Below are 21,408 nucleotides of genomic sequence, written 5' to 3'. Positions count from 1 at the left end.
GCTGTTCTAATTCTACTCTTGTCTAGTATACAGAGTTGAGAAACGGTCACTGCGTGTGCTAGCTAGTGTTGGAGTTTTACTGCAGCAGCTGCCATTGGACGGTTTCCATGGGTTTGAGAGGATTGATGCGCGCTGGACGTGCAGTGCGGCCAGCGGGATATTACTGATGGGTTCGGAATCCATTCGGTTCCCGATCGTCACACAGCCGACCGTCACACCGTGAGCCGCTCGTCACATCTGTCATCGACCGACTTCAGAGAAGCCAACCCTCCCCCTGCCTGAACCAGCCGCCTCAAAATAGCGTGTGTTACGCCATCGATGCCGGCCGGTAGGGGCCTCTCTATAAATAGCAGCCGGCTGTTTGCGACATATCCATTTGCAGTGCTTCAAGAGATCCGTCGAACATCTCGAGAAGACACTCCGTGCCAGTTTGCCTGTCTACCCTGTGAATCTAAGTGCCAAAGCCAGACTACGAAAATGGTAGGTAGATGCGAGGGAATTGTTGAGATGATTGCGATGTGTGTGAGTAAATATGTACGTTTCTAGACGGTAACATGATAGACGTGTCATAGCCAAGGGCGACTTGTCAAAATTCGTTGGTTGTTCCATGGGTGTGTCTCGCGGGACCCTGTGGGTTTTTTTTACCGCATTGCGGTACGAAAGATTTACCTATCTCGCTACATTTATCATAAGGTGTCTACCATATACCTGTGCTACGGTACATGCATGATAAGCGTAAATAGGTAAGGTTTTATTGCACATACGTATAACATTGCAGACAGTGGCAGAGGCAGGGTGGGGAATTTGAGGAGCAGAAGTCATCGATGAACATTTCATCATTCTGGTCAAATATTGAACGATTACTCATGGGCATCCGACACTTAGATTTTGTTTCTGAAATGTGATAGTAGTTTCGGAAATACCAGTGGCGTATTTGTTATCATCAGCAGATGTGTTTTATGGCGAATTTCATCAGAACTGACCAACAGTCATTCCATCTATCTGTTGTCGTGGTATTCGCTCTACTTTCACTTTTGGGTTCACCCTAAGGTTGTGAATTCCACACCTCCCTATTGAGTTTACCCTGTCCGGGTCCCATGAATTGATCGGAAAAAGGCCACGCACTGTGTACTGATGGAGGGTCTTCTTGGACAGAAGCGTAGGGAATGGGGAGGGGTGCAGCTTCCTTCTTTGAGATTTCGTATACAGATTCGCATTTCAAATATCAATAGAATTCTTTGTAACGTGGTAGATATCTGTGCCTTTCCATCATATATCATAGAGAACATTGTGGAACATGTAAGAAAATATGTCTGCCCTGATACGCATGTTGTTCTGTGGGTTCCGTGTCCGTGGCTGGTATGGACGGCGTGTCACGGTACCCTCCCGACGGACGATAGACAAATATGCGCAGCCCAGCTTCCTTAAATAGGGACGGCAGAAGCACATGCCAGTTAGGACATCTGATACGGGGTTTAATAGGGCGGGACAGCACGAGTTGAACCCCGGCCAGGATTACATCTGATGCCATAAAAGCCGGCATAGGGAATCACCATGAGCAGAAGGACATTCGGCCAGGCTTCCCAGGTATTTTCCAATCATGGCATTTGTTTACGGATGTGTCACTCGCCCAAAGTGGGCGTGGCCACAGGAGGATTGGTTTGATTGTATCTATCTGAGTGAAGGTTTTAGATGTAATCTTATGCTGCTGGAAGTGATATTCTATCATGGGATTGGGTTGAACCGTGTCTGAATGATCATTACATTAGTTAAGTTTTTTTCCAGAAAAATTGGCATCTCATGTACCAATTTTTCTGAAGACATGTGGCCAGATTTCTAACTGTGACTTATCACTGAACAGTTAGTCTAAACACTTTGTCTTAGAGGAATAAAACGGATATCAAGGGATATAATCTCAAGATCAGACTGTGTCCTTGGGAAGGCCGGCTAGACGATATGTCTATGTGTACTTGATAAACGCCTCACCATGTATGGATAAATGCCAAGACACGGAATGATTACGAGCAGTAGTTTCATGTACGGGTTGTATTAGTATGCTTAGCCATGGCTTTGGGTTTTGTGCGCAGCTCAACTCTATACTTTGTGAAAACCGTCACGTCCAAAATATCGATAATCGTTGGTAACATTAAAGTGTGATAGTACACACTTACTCGTGTTCCGTGGTGCACCACCGCCATGTTGTTGCGTCATCCCTGCAGCTCCTAGTACATGTTTTGCATCGAATATTCGTCGTTACCATCTACCGTCATATTTTTGCAACATTGTTATTTGAATACTGGCTGTTTGCATTCACGTGACTATGACGTCATGCATATTGTCCGCCATTTTGGATGGTTAAACATGGAGGTTGTCAGGTTATCCTGATTTGATTTTGCAGCGATGTAGGTACAGTCAAACACCCTGCTGTCTAAACGTGTCTAAACCCCATAAAATCTTCAATCTATGTGATGAAAATGAGGAACTAACACGTTATGTCGGGATAACAAAGGAAGAGAAGGGTTCGTTTGTATGTAACTTCACCTAACTGAGTTGCCGCCATCTTGTTTTCCCCTCCCACAGCGTGAGTGTATCTCCATCCACGTGGGGCAGGCCGGTGTGCAGATCGGCAATGCATGCTGGGAGCTGTACTGTCTGGAACATGGTATCCAGAAGGACGGGACCATGGAGGCGGACCACAAACAGCCCAACTTCAGCGGGGACGACTCCTTCAGCACCTTCTTCAGCGAGACCGACTCCGGCAAGCACGTGCCCAGAGCGGTCTTCGTTGATCTCGAACCCACGGTTATAGGTAAGAAGTTTAAAATCGGACGCACATGTACATCTCCGCAAGAGGAACATAATGCACTGCGAAATCTTGAACTGTGATGAGAGGGTACTGTAAATGCATTTCTTTAACTTCGCGTGGTTTCTATTTCGCGGTAGGCAGAAAATGTATTCGCGGTGGTTTTAAATTCGCCTTTGAATGAATAGTAGTGCTACAGTCATTGGTGGGCAAAAAGTTTCGCGGTGGTTTTAAGTTCGCGCTGAAAGTTCACCGCGAAAACCGCGAACGTAAAACCACCGCGAACATTTCTGCATTTGCAGTATATGAATTCACGTTTGGGACCGCATTTTCCGAACTGCAGCAGCGACACCTAGCTGCAGTGCGAAGGAGAACCAGACTGTCACCGTAGTTCGTCGGCTAGTAAAGTAACAATTGGTTGTGTATAACTTTGTTATCTACTCCCAAATCGTACTGGCGAACATTGTACACCAGCAATTTGCAAGGTTTACAATATCTCAGTATACTGTAAATGCAGAAGTTCTCGCGCTGGTTTTGTGTTCGCGGTTTTTGCGGCGACCGTTTCACCGCGAACTTAAAACCACCGCAAACAATGTTGTCCAATGCTGTAGCAGTATATGACTTCAGCGCTGTGGCGAACTTTAAACCACCGCGAGCACTCCATGTTTGCCTTAGCGCAAAATAAAAACCACGCGGACTTAAATGCACTTACAGTAGTTGCTGCTTCGTCCCCTCCCTCCCTCCCTCTTTCTCTTACTCCTTCTCTCATCCATTCATTCATTCATTCATTCATTCCTCCTTTCTCTCCCAGACGAGACGCGGACGGGCGAGTACCGTGCACTCTTCCACCCCGAGCAGCTCATCTCCGGCAAGGAGGACGCGGCGAATAACTACGCGCGCGGCCACTACACCGTCGGCAAGGAGATCGTGGATGTGGTGGTGGAGCGGATTCGTAAACTGGTGAGAAAAATGATAATTGCTAATGATGAAATGGACTTAAGTTGAAATTTACACCACTGTTCAAATGAGGGTTTGGAATCGACAGAGAAATTAAGTCTGGAAAGTTGAAATGTGGCGAACTCTATGACGGATAGTGCTATTTTTCTGATTTGGAAATTGAGTTTAATATGTAACTATGCTTATGTAAGAGTAAAAGCTTAGATTGTCAAGACAAGAGTCAAATTTTGAAACATTTGTGCATTCATTGTCCAAGTGCCTTTGTCCTTCGTGTTTTGTCAAGATCAGATTTGGGAAAAGGCACAAAACGATGTTCAAGATAGTATCCACTATCTTTCATCAGTGACCGAGAATATACACATATGTGTGCCTACGTACCTTGTATATGTAACGTTATGTGAATAATGTGTACGTCTATCTGAAACTTTGTATCACCTAACTTTCTATCTGGATAACAAATCTTCCTAAATCCTTGACGTTTCTATGAAAGGCCCGTTGAGCCTACCTGTACACTTCTCGTTACCATTGCTGTGTCATTACAGCTTTGGGCCACGTTCATATTGATAACTGTTTAACTCATTCTCCAGGCGGATCAGTGCACAGGCCTGCAGGGTTTCCTGGTGTTCCACAGCTTCGGCGGCGGGACAGGGTCAGGGTTCACCTCGCTCCTGATGGAGCGTCTGTCCGTGGACTACGGCAAGAAGTCCAAACTGGAGTTCGCCATCTACCCCGCACCTCAGGTACGTACAGGACACGTGGTGATGGATAGAAACTTTAGCGTTACGTGGCTGCCATTGAACTGCAGGTCACTTTTTGTTAAGTAGGGTCTTCGTAATTTTGTTTACAATAGACTGAAGAAGCATACGGCAAAAAGTCCGAGTTGGAGTTCGCCGTCTACCTCAGGTACGTGGTACGACACAATTTGTGGCCATGGTGTCAAGTAGAGTGTGAAGTTGCTATCATTGAACTGTTGAACTGTTTATGTTGGATATGGTCTCCGTGATTTTTATTATCACAAAATAAAAGTCCAAGTTGGAGTTCGCCATCAGGTACATGTACGTGGTACGAGATAATACATGGCCATGTATAGAAACTGTAACGTTATGTAGTGTAAAGCTGCTATCATCAAACTGTAGAACTGCTTATGTAAAGTATACGTAGGATCCCCGTGATTTTTGATAGCAATGTAAAGAAGTATAAAAGTGAATATGAAACGCTCACTCACAAAAAAGGTCCAAATCTAGAGAAATATCCTTTTCAATTGTATACAAGATAAGCTCTCTAGTTTTCGATACTTGAATAGTTGTCCTTATTGTATAGATTAGGCATTGTAGTTGTAGTTGTTATATCACTGTAATTGTACGGCAACTTTATAACCATGGTCTGTACTTTGTTTGTAAGAGCATACATGTACAATAAAGATATTTTATTCAATTAACAGGTGTCCACTGCTGTGGTGGAACCATACAACTCCATCCTGACCACCCATACCACCCTGGAGCACTCCGACTGCGCCTTCATGGTCGACAACGAGGCTATCTTCGACATCTGCCGCCGGAACCTCGACATCGAGCGGCCGACCTACGTCAACCTCAACCGTCTGATCGGCCAGATCGTGTCGTCCATCACCGCCTCCTTGCGGTTCGACGGCGCACTGAACGTGGACCTGACGGAGTTCCAGACCAACTTGGTGCCGTACCCGCGGATCCACTTCCCGCTGGTGACGTACGCTCCAATCATCTCCTCGGAGAAGGCGTACCACGAGACGCTCAGCGTGGCCGACATCACCAACGCCTGCTTCGAACCCACCAACCAGATGGTAAGGGCTTTGGTGTCACTTTTGGAAATAATCGTAACTTTTAACCGATAAAAACGAGACTTCGATAGCAACATTTCTTCCCTTTTTTTTACTTCGTTTTCGGACAGACAAGGACGACGTGGAACTGCACACAAGTTTTTCATAACTTATTGCAACAGTGCCACGTACAGAGAACAATATACCCATTTCTACACCTGGATGGAGTGAGGAAAGTTATGTAAAGTGCCTTTCCCAAGGGCGCAACATCGGTGGCGTCAGTGGATTCCAACCTGGGACCGTTGGGTTCTGGGCCGAACACCCTGCCGTTACGCCACACGACCCCACGACCCCGCAACACTTCTACTGCCCTTAGCTGATCTTTGCACATTTATTAAATCTTCAGCGATCTTCTCCCCCAGGTGAAATGTGACCCCCGCCACGGGAAGTACATGGCCTGCTGCATGCTGTACCGCGGTGACGTGGTGCCGAAGGACGTCAACGCTGCCATCGCCACCATCAAGACCAAGCGGACCATCCAGGTACTGCAGCCTTTCCCGGCGAGCGCTAAACTTACGCATGTAGTGATGTGTTGACTCAGATGTAAGCACACTCCTGGTAATACACTGTGCTTAATCACGTCAAACCTTAAATTTGCGATAATGCAAATATGTGCGTAAGAACACAGAATGACACTACATCTGAAGCAAAATTGTACATTTATATGAGACAGAAATATTTCTACTAAACCCCACAGTTCGTAGACTGGTGCCCGACCGGCTTCAAGGTCGGCATCAACTACCAGCCCCCCACGGCTGTGCCGGGCGGAGACCTGGCCAAGGTGCCCCGTGCCGTCTGCATGCTGAGCAACACCACCGCCATCGCCGAGGCCTGGGCCAGGCTAGACCACAAGTTTGACCTGATGTATGCCAAGCGTGCCTTCGTACACTGGTAAGATTATCAGTTTCAGTTTCTAGCATTTCGTTTCTATTACTAGCATACATTTTCTTTTTAAATGACGAATCTTCTTCCTCGTACTTGTAATGGTATTCGCACTGTTGAAAGATATAACATTTTCAGACTTAACAAATATGAAATAACAATTGCGGGAGAGAATGATGATGACGATTTCGTTATCCCGTGATGAAATAAAGTATTCTGACAGAAAAAAGCCACATTTTATTTCGCATGCCTCTTTTTTTTCATAAATAAAAGATAAATATTTGAATTGTCAATCGCTGAACATGTATATTATGAGAGACAACACTCTTAAACCGGGGCGGTTCATTTCTGCTCCCCAGGTACGTGGGGGAGGGCATGGAGGAGGGAGAGTTCTCTGAGGCCCGGGAGGATCTGGCAGCGCTGGAGAAGGATTATGAAGAAGTGGCGACAGACTCCATTGATGAGGGGGAGGAGGATCTAGACGAGGAGTATTAGATCATCTAAATCGACGCCAAGCCAGAAACTACACAAAACATCAAGTACACCTACTACAAATATCGTACAATATGATCGCAATTCTACAATGGATTGAAGATCTGCATTTCCTTCTTACGTTAAAACCTTAAAGAAAGGAATCCCAAAGCTCCCTCGTTTCGATGAACAATGATTGGCACTGGAAGGTAACTCATGTACATGTACGTAGAAAGCAGAATATGAAATAAACAGTTATCATTTGTTTTTTGTACTACGAACTGAGTGAATAAGTTCACTACAGAAGGGTACGGAGGCAATCCTTTGACGTTGCCATAGTGCTCTTTCGTCGAAGTTTAAGAAATGTTAAACAAAATAAACGAATAAATCTAAAGAAGCCAAAATTTTGGCAGTCTTTGTATCATTATATGTTTTTGGAGTGTATGTGTGTGTGTGCGTGCGTGTGTGTGTGTGTGTGTATGTGTGTGTGTGTGTGTGTGTGTGTGTGTGTGTGTGTGTGTGTGTGTGTGTGTGTGTGTGTGTGTTGTGGTCTGCATAACTTTAGAACCTATGACCTCTGGCTGGATGGATTGTAATGATATTTGGTATGTGAGTAAGTGTTTACATGGACATGGTATAAAAGGCACCAAGAACGGTTTTTTGACTATCTTGCTTTGACATCAAACAGACAAGTCAATAAATAGCCTCATACTGACCGTTAAAATATCGATTTTAATCAGCTAGGTGATCACATTACATTAATGTCATTTTTCAGTAGCAATATTTTCCATGAAAATAGTTTGCTGATTGATTCATGATCTACATCATAAGAGAATTTTCTACGAATTATAATCGTCACTGTGTAAATTCATTCAGTAAATGGCTTTTCATGAATTTTTTTTAGAAACAGCACGTATTGAACTCCCCCATACTCAGATTAGTTCCGTCCGCTCACATTCGAATCTTTCCCTGTACACTTGTGCCGGGTACGTACAAGACAGTCCGTTTTCGTTTGACATTCTTCTGTCAGGCAATGTGAGTTCCTTATAACTATTTTCTATCACATCTGGTATAGGCTCTTCTGTTATAGGATCAGGAGCATCTTTTCTTAGACTATCTGTTTGTATGGGAGGGAGCCTAATACGCCCTGGGTGTGGGGCATCTTCTGAAGGAGGCTTCAAGTAGCCTAAACTGTCTTTTCTTTTCTCAGTTCTGCTTGTTTCTGGCGTTTCCTCTTGACTGCGTGACGTCTCAGTCGGTTGTATCTGTATCTTCGTCCGGTTGACCCCTTTTCTCCAGTTCAGCCCTGCCCGAGTCTTTGGTTTCGCTGGCAGCATGCTGTTGGCTATGGAGGGTTTGAGCACGGGCGCCACCTTGCGGATTACTTCGCGCTCGTGGATGCAGGTAGCAAGCTTGTTACAAGTGTAGCTGATCACAAGAGTCAATATGATGATGGCAATCATAACAATAACGAAAGCTAGCACAACAGGAAATTCCTGTATTGGTACAGGCGGTCCCGGTGATTGCGTTGTGTTTGCAACGTCATGAAACGTCGAAGCTGTCGAATTGATGACGTCATCAGTTTGTGATGTGACGTTGCTGGAAGGTGTGGATGACATCACGAAATTGGAGGTTGCGTTGAAGGAGCGAAGTAAAGACGCAGTAAGGCTGCTGTCTTGTGGAGTCGTTTGGGAAGGTCCTTGGTCTTCAAAGGGTATCACAGCAAGGAGCATCTAAGATGGAGACAAAGAGGACACAAAACAAATTAAAGGACGATGATTAAACTATAGCTTTTTGCTGTAGTCATAGCAGTCCTAATTCCTTTTTAAAACACTATCTATTTATTTATATATCTATTGGTTTGCATTTTCAACACGCACAGCCAGGGCTGCCCAACTAGCATGTGGCCCGTAGTACAAAGCATTTTCTAGATAAGAGATGAGTTAAGGGTTTGAAGATTTGAAAACCATTAATCATGAGATTCGCGTTGTAGCCATGTAGACTAGCTATCTACCGCTATCCTTTGTTATTTCTGACCGTTGATTGTGAGACATCTCAGACCAGAGATTTGGGACCAATCGATAACGCAGCATGCGGGCTCATGTATTATAAATAACTTGCCTACAGAAACATATAATCAACAGACGTATTATGCACACGGCCTTTCAAAGCTAAAATGTTTGAGAAAGAATGCAGAAATATCAATATTTGAAATATCTTTGGCTAACATTTCTAACATGCTTTCAGAATATATTCAGAATAGTTGGTTATAGTTGGTCTATTATGAATGGTTGGTAGTAGTTATGTTCAAATTTGACAGAAATATTCTGACTTAACTGGGAAAACAACCAGGATAAGCCCGCTTTATTTTCTGTGTTAGAATGTTTACCTAGCTCCAACAAAATGGCCTCACAAAAGAAGCATGTGATTATCTGTTTTGGCCCGTCGGAATTGGGTTAGAGAATGTTAGTGTAACCAAGTCCTGTTGACTGGTGCGATTGTACGAAATGTGCGGTATGCGCAATGCTCTGTCCCGCCGACAGGTTAATAACCTCTCGGTAACTCACCGTACCTTATCTAAGGAGAGTTAACAAGGTGTGAACCTCATGAAAATCACATTAGGGAAGAAACAATGTCAACCATGGCACCTTTACAGCACCCGAAAACACCGCGGAAGGACACAATGTTCACGAAAAAAACGTTTCAGTCACACAACACCACACAAAATGGTAATTGTGTTTCAAACGGCGAGAAACCTAATTATATGCCAACACTCTGCATTTTAGACAAACATGGGACATATTAACGTTGTCCTAACGTTTCAAACTCATTTTGACAACGAGCCAACTGTTATAAGAATGTGCCTAAAATTTTGGTCAACCTTTTTGTCGGCATCGGATAATCAAAATACATACAGTGGTTCCGTTTTAACGATAAAAAGTTAATAGTCCACAAAGGAGGTAGCACAAAGGAGACACGGTAAATACCAGAGCCCGGCCGTAGAACTAAAAAAACATGGCGGGGCAGTCAGGCATGGTGGCTTACCTTGCGAGACGGAAACGTTGTCTTCTTTTCGCCGCCAGGTGCCGGCTTAGTCCTGGTGCTGTGTTGATATTACCTCTCACTTGGTTACCAATGCCTTACAGAATGTTGAGGCCGCCTCGTTTCGAAATAAAACGGGTCTTAACTGTTCGTAGTGTCTTTCCGTTTCTCTGTCTGTCGCAGTCGAAGCAACTTTTGACCCCAGGGGTCCTGGATACCGATGTTGATCCAACAAAACACCCAGAACAAACACTTCAAAACACACCAACCTATCGCGGTCGAAACAAATACTGCCAACTCCGTTAAGCCGTCAAGCCGTTATTTAAGTCTCGCTCTTGTAAAGGTCGCTGAAGCACTTCTGTGCTCTTTAGTAATTAAACGGACCATCATCGAAATAGTTGTTCATTTTCCTGTCGTTCCCGGCTTTGTATGGTGACATAGCGGTTCAGTTAGCGGGCTAATTTGCTAACACGTGCTGTCTCCGTCAAATCATCCGCGGCCAGCCTTTCGGCACACTTCACGGTAATTTAGCTTGAATGTCCCCGCCTGTTGACTCTCGATGCGGCGCAGACCAAACCCTCCGTCTTCGGTGACCTTTCGTCACGGCTTGAGGCTGAAAAGCTGATTTTTTCCACCGTCAATTTTCAGTGTTGCCGTGAGAGATGGTGCACTTGCGTTCCCGCTAAACCACACCGGCGTAATCGGACGTGATCCCGGCACGAAGGTGCTCTTTGTTCTCAGATTATTGAGTTTTCTCCTGCCATAGAGACGACCCCGTCATTCATACAAACAAAACAGTCTGTTTTTTCCTAGGTAAGGACTGGACTGACGAGTTTTGTACGTGTAACTCCAACTGATCTCTCATGACATACGGTGACTTTTCTCTGTAGCACATCTTCATGATTTTTGCATACAAAGCATGTTTTCTCAAGTGATTCAAATGTCTAGCTCGCACGATAACTGATAATTCATACTTTCCCCATACTACCAGCATCATCTTCCCTTACTATATATGTATGTCATTGATATATTGATTTCAAGATAAACGGGAATGTGTTGTTTGGAAAGAAAGCAATTAGAAATAACAATTAATTACTTCCTACTTCTCCATGCCTATTCAGTTGTATTCTGTCAAAATGAGAATTCGCAGAGGACTGATATGTATTTCCTTCAGCAGTCCAAACAATTGAAAAATCTTGACAGAACACTGTACCGAGAACCGACTCCAAGTGTAATATTGTCATGAGCTGTCATTTCGTTTTCTCTCCGTGTCTCAGACCATGTGCTGTACTTGTATACATTGTCAGTAGATGGCGCTTTTCATCATTTCGTTGATGCGGTGGGAGTACTTGAAGGGAAACACCAGCGTGTCCAACCTGAAAATGTGAGAAAACGGCTGCAGTTGATCCTGGGTTTAATGTAGGCCTTAGCTGTATTGTAGGTCGTAGGCTGAGCTAAACTTTCACTACTATCCCAATTAGACATTAAAAATCGGCACCTGTTTTATTCTTTCTGGCACTATTTCCATTCTTTTGCCCATTTTTCAAGTCCAGTGGCATGATCCATCTTATCCGCCCACTCTCGTTCGTCCACAAATTGCCCCAGAATAGAGTAATCAAGTTCAAGTGTGTTCCCCCGAGCTGAAGAAAAATGGCATTTTCCTATCGTCTTGACGCAGCCGAGATTTCCCCGGGTCATTCTGAATCATGAATTTGTGGAGCCTGTCCCAGGGTATGACGTATCTTATCAAAAGTGAGTAAGATCGTCTGATCACGCTTAAGGGTCCTCTCCACTGTTCACTACGGCTCCAATCTGTTAGGGTTTTGATACATTTGATAACAACGTGTATCTGGGCTTCTATTTAGCTCCTTGATCATGTTGATAATTACTGCCAAACCGAAGTGGTTTCATCGGGAAACTTTAAAATAGGAAGAAATTCCCTGGGGTCCATGGAAAATTCAGTGAGTTCATTTTCTCGCACTATTGCATCTTTCCGTAGTAAGCATTCTTGCCAAACATCTTTGATTAATTTAGAGCTCTGCATGCAATTTATCTAATTGTCAAGTGTACGAAAAAGTCACATTTGCACTTACACCCTGAACACTGCTTGAATTCTAAGATCCGGCAAGTGCCGTCGAATATGATGGCTGCTACAATAAGGAGATTCGTTGTTCCAACAGCGCATGCGCTGCAAAATGCACTTTTGGTAATATGTCAAAGGTCATACAACAAAACACGTCTGGATATGCTACCAAGTATGGTCAAGACAAGAGCTACAAGTTAAGGGCCTTCATCTTTGACATAATGTTCACAATGCATTTCGTTGCGCCTGCGCTGTTGGAACAATGAACCTCCTTATTGTAGCGGTCATCACACTCCATATATTAGAAAGAATCATAGTTGCAATCTGATCTGTATACGTTCATTAAATTAAAAACAAACTCTATTCATACATTACCTCATGTTATGGAATCTTGATCAGTGTTACGTGCAAAGGACGCACTTCGTGCAGTGTGAGCGCACTGAGTCCCAGATTGAATGTGGAGTCACGGGCCACGAGGAGACATGTGTATCTGTGATGTATGGGCTTTTTCCTGTCTTCCTGTTGCCATTTCTCCCTATACGTGTTCCGGTGCTAATTGTAGATTTATGTACGCAACCTCATAGGGATGTCATTATGGGAGAGCTCATGTATCTTCTTTGGTTTCTGGGATATTTAAAGAAACACTATTTAAGACATGTACAAGACGTGTCTTGACAATTGTCTCCATTTAAAAGATTGATTTTTTGTCCACGATCACAGACATTGGCGATGGAAGAAAACGTCATTGCAACTTGAGCCACGTTACATATATAGTCAATACGCGACGTGACAGTACATAGTGCATGCTCCTCACTGTTGTTGACGCTAGGGCGGATGGACAATCACAACCGGGATGTCCACCCACGGCGTTCTGTCTGATTTAGTCCTGCAGCTTTTGCTCCGTTTTTTCGTCCAGGGCAGACGGGGGCTGTTGATTGTGTCCGTCCTCAGTGATGATCTACTAGAATTCCGGAATTCGTCGGGTCCAGTCCGGACGTCCGTCATTCCGTTCCGGACGTCGGTTATTTCCGGCATGGAGACGGTGTGGTGAGGACGCAGCCCGGCATCGGAGGAGTGTTTCCGTTCTCTGGCGCTCGCGTCGTCTACCGTCGAGGCCATGACGGTGTTTCCGTTTCCGTTGAGGACTCCGGCATGTCCGTTCACCGCGACCTGCCGAGCTCTCGCATCATTTCGTCTTCTCGATCGTCTCGCGAGAGAACTAAGGCTGATTCTGCTGGCGCGGAGTCGTCGGCCCCCTGGCGGCTGCAGTCTGTCCTCCACCACGGGAACGATCAAATTGGTGTTGTTCACCAGGTACTGAAACGCCTTGCTTATCAAGATACTCAGCAAGAAGCAGATGAACAACACTGCCGAGACGATGACGGCGATCGGCGGCAGGCCCCATCCGCTACCCGTGTAGACCTCCTCCGGTGCCCCGGTACAGTTCACCGTCTCGTTCATCATATCTGCAAAAGGAAAGTACACGCTGGCGTTACGGGCTCAGTGTTCCTAAATGCTCAAAACTCTCCTCTAGGGGACTGATAATGAAACCCTGCTGCGGTGGCAAACCCCTGGGTGAACTACCCGCATACGAAAAACCCTGATACATATTGACAGCAATCGCAACGACTTCTTGAACTGATGTTTTAAACATGCATTAAACATACGTCTGACGCAGACTCCCTGTAATGGTTGAAAGATCCTGCTAGTAGATAAGAAACATGGTGGCGTAAAGTAAAGGAGTCGGTAGAATCATAAAAACTTAATGAGAGGCTACAGAATATTTTTATGGCAATGTTTTCTCTCATTTTGTATTACATTGATCATATTGTCTCCTATATATGACTTGAATAGTTCCTTTATTCAAAATTCACACTCGAGCACCACAACCAGAATGAACTCCTTATCGCACTCAGGCAGTCTTCTCCTAAGAACACCTTGAGTGGCACGGACACCGAACGGATTCCAGACAGAAGCGTACCTAATAGACATGTTTCTGTGCGTGTCTTGCTTCTTTGTACTTCATTGCAGAGAATGCCGTCTGAGGGTAGTAGATAGGTACAGTGAACTCGGATGACTTCAACATCACTGGTCGCCACCTAAACTACCGTTTTGAGGTCGCGCATCAGAAAATAAGGGTCTAGCGTTCTTGTCGTAAAAAGGCACTCCAGTAGCATTTTTAAGATAGACTGCCTATATAGAAGTTCTGCTGCATGAATTTTTCCTTTTGATATTGCTCCCATGTGAGTACCCGATCTATGCCAGAAATCAGGATTACGGTAATGCTCAAAATTTGACGTAATTTATGAAAACGTTGCTCGTTCCGACATCAAATCCCACCCCTGATCGTTTCTAAAGAGTTGACTGATGTACACACCTTGCAAGAGTTTAGAGCTCCTGCACGCAAGTGTCAACGATAAATCCAAAGTATCCATCTTTAGTGACACCACAGGCACGGCTTCTTTGTGTCAACCAGTCAACGTCGCGACATGCATGCTGAGAATGCGACGCTTGCGCCGAGGTAGTAAATAAAGATGGAGCAGAACGCACGAGAAAATAGGAAACCGCCGCGATTTCAACTGTGAAAAATCACCCTGTCATTTCTACAAAGGATAGGGAAAAGCACTAGGGATATGCGAGGAGCTTTATTCAACAGGGGAGCTACCCATACTCACGAAAAGGGTTGTAAATCGTGGATATTTACACACTCGTGTAACAAGGGGGGGGGGTTTCTTAGACGTATAACCGAGCACAACATTTTCTGTGAAATATGTGGCTGCTCCATAATGAACTCCATTGAGGTAGGATTAGTTGCATTCCACAACAGCAAAGCGCAAAATCGATTTGAAGAATAGGTACATTGAGGTCTCCAAGTTATCTGTAGACTGCAATACATTTATGTATAGCTTTCTTTCAAACCCAAGACAAAGTCAAATTTCCCTCCAGACTTGATGAAATACCTGTGAATCATTTATTGATATATATGTCTCCAATACTTCGCTCCCCTGAACATCAATCCTACGTTAATAAGACAGTCTTGCTGTACATGTACACATATTTCCTTATCAGTCCGTAACAGGAGCCTACACAACTCCAATCTAACTAAAGTACTTTGAGTGGCTTTCCCTTCAGCAAGTTCTTCACAACCAGAGGTCGGGCCAGGTTCATCGATTTCCCAGAGCCTAAAGGAATAACACGAAAGTGTAGACAACCATTGCTCTACAACTCACGTACTTCCGACAAAGCCAAAAGCTCGCCTGGGAAGCAATCCGAGAATGCACACGTCGATCTCTTGATCGATTCACCGATAGATTCAAAAGGCACTTAGGTCTTAATTGGTCGAACATTAGTCCTAAGGTGTTGTCTGTCAGATGTCAATGGAATCTAAGAATATCTTCTTCACACCTGCCTATACTATGTCTACGTGAATGCTCTAAGCGGCAAAGGGCGGACAACCGTAGATTTTGTCACTGCAGTGTGGATGTACACTTCATAGCAAAATTCAAAAGGTTGCGGACGAGCGAGAGGATGATCATCCTGCATGCATGCAAAAGTACTCGAAAATACTAAAAGGCAGACATGGCTATCTCAAAATCTGATAGCGTTGCGCTTTTTCGAAGGTGCTTTCTTCTTCCTGACACTATAGAACCACGTACCTGGATTGTCAGATCCTTATGTGCGAAATAAACTCTCCACAACATCCTCAACGGCATTGAGCTGTCTGACATGACGAACTCAGCGACATTGCTGCGCGCGGCTCGGGTACGTTCTCTGGTGACTGACTGTCCAAGACCAGTAAGACTGCTGGTTCAACAGGTTGTCAATGGTGCAAGCAACAGCGGAAACTCCCTTAAGTAGTGCGCAACAGCACCTCGTGGCGTTGCCGTCCAATCATGTGGAACCGGTCTCTGTAAAGGCTTTTAACATCGGAAAACTGGCAAAGGCGCCATGCATCAAACATCATGGACGTATATCTTTCCCCTGAAACAGTGCCATTACCAGATTATATGGCGGTTTGAATGACTAGTCTAAGTGGAAAAGACCTGACAGAAATGATGTATAGCCGAAAATACTGGAAGCAGAACATTGTATACGCTTCAACTCGCTGAGTATGACCATGCATGTATGTTGAATGACTACATGCATTGATCAAGTCAAGCTGCATTCAAACAAAAACTTACGGATTGCATTCAGTCAAATAGAAAACCTATGGTTTCTTGAAATTGATACCAACGCCATGGACAAGAATTTTCAAATATCACGTTTTGGCATTTCTTTTATAAGCTGCTGGAAATAATGTGACAAAATAAAAGTTTTAAGTAAAGATGTTTAATGGGTCCACTTACTGCACTAGCAAGAGAAAAGTGCTTATATTTGTTTGTTTGTTTTTATTGCGCCCATCCTTTTGAGTTTGGGTCAACATCAAAATTTAAAGAAGCATAAGGTGGCTTTTTAAAAATGTACCAATGTAACGACGTACACAAGGTTTGAATCAAACAAAGTGGACAGACCGTTAGTTTGTTGTTCAGTGGGAGCACTGTATAACCCGTCGGCATTAGCATGGAAGATACATGTACCATTGAACAGCGTTCCTTTCCTGTGGCTACGGTTTCACATGCATGAAGAAGCCATAATCGTAAAACATCGTAAACGGGCGAGTGTTTACCTATTTCCTGCAGGATGTCATATATAATCCGCCTATGGTCAAGACATATAGGGCACTATATGACTTTATGAGAGACACACAAAAGTTCTGTTGTATTCTATTGTAAAGCCTTTCTTACTATTTTCGCTGGGTCCATAGCTGGCAGTAGAGATACCATAAACTTGTAATACGCCTTTTGAAAAAAATGTTCACAAAAAGTCTTTGCACACACTTGAATAGGCTTCTTTACAGGGACGCTGCATGATGTTAGGTACGTTTTATGCATGCTACAATTCAAATATTGAATTGAATTCAAAGAAAGTAAGGAAGTAAGGAAGTAAGGAAGGAAGGAAGGAAGGAAGGAAGGAAGGAAGGAAGGAAGGAAGGAAGGAAGGAAGGAAGGAAGGAAGGAAGGAAGGAAGGAAGGAAGGAAGGAAGGAAGGAAGGAAGGAAGGAAGGAAGGAAGGAAGGAAGGAAGGAAGGAAGGAAGGAAGGAAGGAGAGAAGCGCAGCCTCATTACTCGAAAGGATACCTACTGGCTGAACTTCAAGGTGAATATTCAGGGTGAATAAATCATAGACAGCCCCTCGACTATTTTCTTGATTATCATGCACAATTAAACCGAACATCTGCCAGTTGATTGTGCTCACTGGGTTGTCCCCTACAATATTCTAGCATACATTTTGGTATTCAGGGCATGCTTTGAACGTTATCGAGGTACTAGAACGACTGAAAGCACTGGCATTGAAATTTAAAGTACAACCGCTTGAGCACCATGCTCTAAGACTGAATGGAGTGATCTACAAGAAGCATTACAGTACCTGTGAAAAATATAACACTCTTGCTCGAGGTGGAAACAGTCAATCTGAAAAGAGCTGATGAAAGAGGAAACTGCCGCCGCGCCGGTGAGGCTCCATTTTTAGCGCCGCGTGGGAGGTGATTGTCAGGTGCGATAACCATTTAGAACGCCAGGCCTGCGGAAGCTTTTGAACTTACTGCAGTTGACTGAGCTTGGTCAAAGTCTCATGAGAAATGCCTCCAGCTAACTGCCACTGTCGATGAGCATTGGCGATATAGAAGTGCAGACAGGTACGGAACTGCACAACTACACGCAATCCAAAGTTACGAGTTTTTGAAAAACATTCAGCGTTTTATCACCCAACTGCTGTACTATAAATCCCAGATCTGGAAAAGTGGCGCTTCCTAAGAACGGAAAGTTTTCAACTGCATAATAGCCTTCAAAAGGTACTCGTTTACAAAACTTTTCAGCTCTTAGATATGAATCTTTAGAAATACGTCAAAATTGGGAAAACAGAACTTCTGAGACGATAGGATTCTCAATCAGAATTGGGTCCTTCTACAAGGTACACACAATCAAGCACATCTGCATACACAATATCCAACACGGTCCGGTTTAATGGTCTATAATGGACCTGCAACATTCTCGTTCCAATCTCTTCGATAAGAGCTATTGAGTCACAAAGGCCACCAAGTTCATGTCATTGCCCGAGGTAACGACCACTTAGAGAAACGGGGGAGACCGCCGAATGGATGTGCACAAATGGAAGTAGAATGTAACTCACGACATGGCTCTGAGAGGTTACGATCTGCACCAAACATACGATCTGCGACAACATACATGTAGTGTATCCGATATCCTTTACCCACAGCGTTATTTTCTACTTCATATCATGTTGGTACGTAGTCCAATATATATCAAGATATCGTGATGATTCAACCAGCGAATGCAACAAGAATCAACCTGTATTATCAGCAATCTGCCTCCTTAGAATAGAAGTACCATGACATTCTCACAATTCACTCACTCATAACACCTGTTGCTCAATCAAAAGAAGGAGAAGCTAAAGTTGAATATTCCTTTAGCCTATGTAAATAGACACTAATAGCAGTACACCTAGATAAATAGCTTCCGAAAGGCAAAGGGCTACAGTAGCAGTTATCACACTAGTATACTATTTAGACAAAGAAACGAGGGAATCACCCTCGGGGTGTTTTTGTGCACCGTGTGATATACTACTGGGGTTTAAGATATCTATGGAGGATGGGGAATGGCGCGCAGCTGGAGAGTAAGACGGAAGTGATGGACTGCTGCAGGAGGGAAACCTCCATTAGGACCGCTTCTACTCCAGCATTACGAACTGCTGCAGATATTTCACATCCCAGGCAACAGTAACGAGGTCCTTTGAGGGTCTAACCGGCATTCTATGTCTATCAACAAACTACGGTTTCCTCCAAGGGTACTTGATTTATACATCAATTGGGCACGCATCTTATTCATTTTTCGCAATTGATTCTGTACATGTCGATTTTTATGAAATAGAAAAACGAACATGAGACCATATTTCCTTAGATGAACATATCTGTAGATATATTGACAGACTGAAATATAGAAACATTGTTCGGGGTATCTTGTCTCTCGTTGATGAGAATAGTGAAAACAGCACATGAATCCGAAGATATTTGAAAGAAACCAAACCTGGGCAGAATACATCGTATAGGTACGTCATATGATCTGCTTATCTTCAGCGACCAAATAGAAAACAAGATTTATACCAAATGTAGACATGTTCCCATAACTTACATATACATCTTTCCACAAGACTGTAATTTCTAAAATACTTGACGGTAGTTTGTTTTCGAAATCTATCATTCTCATTACCAAGCAATTGTAGAAAAAGACGACAAAATGTGAGACTATACCTGTAACAGCTTATCGCTTCCCAAGCTCTCCTCGCTCACAATGATCGTCCAGTTGATGTAGGAATTCTTTCTAACGTAGCAGATAATGAGTACCGCCAGCAGCTATGTAGTGCATTACTCCCTAGATCACCAGTGCTTGGCGAGCCAGGCAGATGTTGCTTCGAATTCTACCTGAGGCCTTCCTGTATCGTGAGCACGACAACAGGCTCTTAACTCCCGATAGAAGCATGAACGGCGCAGTTGTGCCAGTCTTATCACCAAAACACGCCGCACTTTTCACAGCACTTAGCGCCATCCTACTGCCCAGAGGTGGCGCACTTGTCGGGAGTAATGTGGTTCTGAAATAGCGCGCTCAGCGGTGTGGCAGTTTTATTAGCCGGACCGGTGGAATGATGAGGTGGTTTGTAATTAGCGTGATTGATTGACTGACTCGAGTATTCATGAACACCGTAAATAGATGATCCATGGGTGTACCAATCAATGCATACACGTCTCGGGGAAAGGTAATAAAGACGTATATCGCACAGTACAGTGGGGACGATTATGTGCCTTGTAACAACAAAAATAATATTTACTACTTGAGGTGTGGGTTATAGAAGATCATAAAAATAGGATCCCTTGCCTTGACAGCCGACACGAAATTAAGAATGCCGTCTAATTTCCGTTGTGTCAGCAAAAGTGTTAATCTGTCTGACGCCTGTAGGGTTAATTATACGTTGCTCATTATGTTTGCATTCGCAAGGATCTAGGAACAAAATGCCTTGGGCTCACTCATGATACATCGGGCCAGGTCGGAAGCATGTACGGTTCTACAAATTGAGCTGAAAGGGACAGGGTCGCAACAACATACACTATCAATAGCTTATCATTAATCGCGTGTAGTTCTTTAGATCTAAATCCAAGATTAGGGAATCTAACAGCAGCCTATGTCCCTTTAACAATCCTGTCTTCAAGCTGATAAACATCTTAATAATGGGTCTTAAAGGCTCTCAGGGAACTCAAGGAAACTGAGACGATCCTCTAGTGTCCACACGGGATGCCTTCAACAAGCGTCACAAAATGGCTGCATTTTCGTCTATGGTCATGATTGTGTAAAAACATAGATACGTAATACAATGCTCATTACAAAATAAAGACTTTGGATAGGGGGTTCCCTTTTTATTCACCACTGATGTATTTGTAAATTGTGTGTGGCATCGCTGTTTAAGTGTTATCTTCCTGCAATTGGAAAGGGATCAATACTCCATTAGGAATGAATAGCAGTGGCTTAGCACCGAAACCCCATCAAGGAGAATGTAGAAAATGTAATGATAAGTTATAGAGAGGATATCATGACACGGGTGCCGCTTATTTCTTCACACTCTGTAAATAGCAACTAAATTATGTATTTCTCTGTGTGCATGTGTAATGAAGGAAATAATTCAAGGAAATCCATCACTCCGCTGCGTTGCTCAAGCTGCCGAAGCTCAATACACTGGAAAGGCACATTATTCACTTTTACAGACACTTTCCCCTCATTACATGACATGAACCATTGACTGCAGACGTTATGGATATGAAGTGTCCGGAATGCACGTCAGTCGACGATGTGGAAGTACGTGAAGAAGACAAATGCTTCGTTACTGCATCTGTACTATCAATCGTTTGGTATGGTTACTTCAAAATAAAGTATACATCCGCATTATGAAAGTTGTCATGCTAGGCGTTCTTGTTACGTTTGGCGGGAAGTGTCCTAAACGAAGACTGGAGAGCTCTTATGATATAAAATTGCAACAGCGCCCTTCTCCATATATCCCCTAAGCTGAAAAAATTGTACTTTCACTACCACCCGTTTGTCATTTCGCCTCCCTACGACAAAGATACCACAACATACTTATATAGACCGACGTGTTGAAAGTTCTTAGAAAACGTTGAATAAAAGAAACTCCTACGTTCAAAATGTGCATTTA

The 21,408-nt window shown here is 43.8% G+C and overlaps 2 protein-coding genes across 3 annotated transcripts; one reads left to right on the top strand and one right to left on the bottom strand.

The window, feature by feature from the left end:
• The first annotated feature begins 226 nt into the window (after positions 1 to 226).
• Positions 227 to 7,372, top strand: LOC136435395 (tubulin alpha chain, testis-specific-like). Of its 2 annotated transcripts, none has more exons than XM_066428863.1 (8): positions 227 to 480; positions 2,581 to 2,809; positions 3,615 to 3,763; positions 4,348 to 4,500; positions 5,202 to 5,579; positions 5,978 to 6,097; positions 6,313 to 6,506; positions 6,857 to 7,372. In XM_066428863.1, exons 1-8 carry the CDS (start codon positions 319 to 321, stop codon positions 6,990 to 6,992), a joined length of 1,521 nt encoding a protein of 506 aa, XP_066284960.1. In that variant the 5' UTR covers positions 227 to 318; the 3' UTR covers positions 6,993 to 7,372. The 2 variants fall into 2 exon arrangements, with proteins under 2 accessions (XP_066284960.1, XP_066284961.1); XM_066428864.1 differs by lacking the exon at positions 227 to 480 and adding an exon at positions 1,499 to 1,587.
• Positions 7,373 to 7,686: 314 nt separating this feature from the next.
• Positions 7,687 to 13,772, bottom strand: LOC136435394 (uncharacterized). Its single transcript, XM_066428862.1, has 3 exons — positions 12,469 to 13,772; positions 10,014 to 11,386; positions 7,687 to 8,701 (listed from the first exon to the last, which is right to left on the bottom strand). Exon 1 carries the CDS (start codon positions 13,555 to 13,557, stop codon positions 12,919 to 12,921), a length of 639 nt encoding a protein of 212 aa, XP_066284959.1. The 5' UTR covers positions 13,558 to 13,772; the 3' UTR covers positions 7,687 to 8,701; positions 10,014 to 11,386; positions 12,469 to 12,918.
• Between the last annotated feature and the right edge of the window lie 7,636 nt (positions 13,773 to 21,408).

Source organism: Branchiostoma lanceolatum, chromosome 5 (assembly GCF_035083965.1).
Source record: "Branchiostoma lanceolatum isolate klBraLanc5 chromosome 5, klBraLanc5.hap2, whole genome shotgun sequence".
Taxonomy (NCBI): domain Eukaryota; kingdom Metazoa; phylum Chordata; class Leptocardii; order Amphioxiformes; family Branchiostomatidae; genus Branchiostoma; species Branchiostoma lanceolatum.
This window is presented reverse-complemented; position numbering and strand designations above follow the sequence as displayed.

Coding starts and splice junctions, on each gene's coding strand:
- LOC136435394 (XM_066428862.1), bottom strand. CDS start 13,557: ATGATGAACGAGACGGTGAACTGTACCGGGGCACCGGAGGAGGTCTAC.
- LOC136435395 (XM_066428863.1), top strand. CDS start 319: ATGCCGGCCGGTAGGGGCCTCTCTATAAATAGCAGCCGGCTGTTTGCG. Junction 6,098..6,312: donor AGACCAAGCGGACCATCCAG/GTACTGCAGCCT, acceptor TAAACCCCACAG/TTCGTAGACTGGTGCCCGAC. Junction 6,507..6,856: donor AAGCGTGCCTTCGTACACTG/GTAAGATTATCA, acceptor TCTGCTCCCCAG/GTACGTGGGGGAGGGCATGG.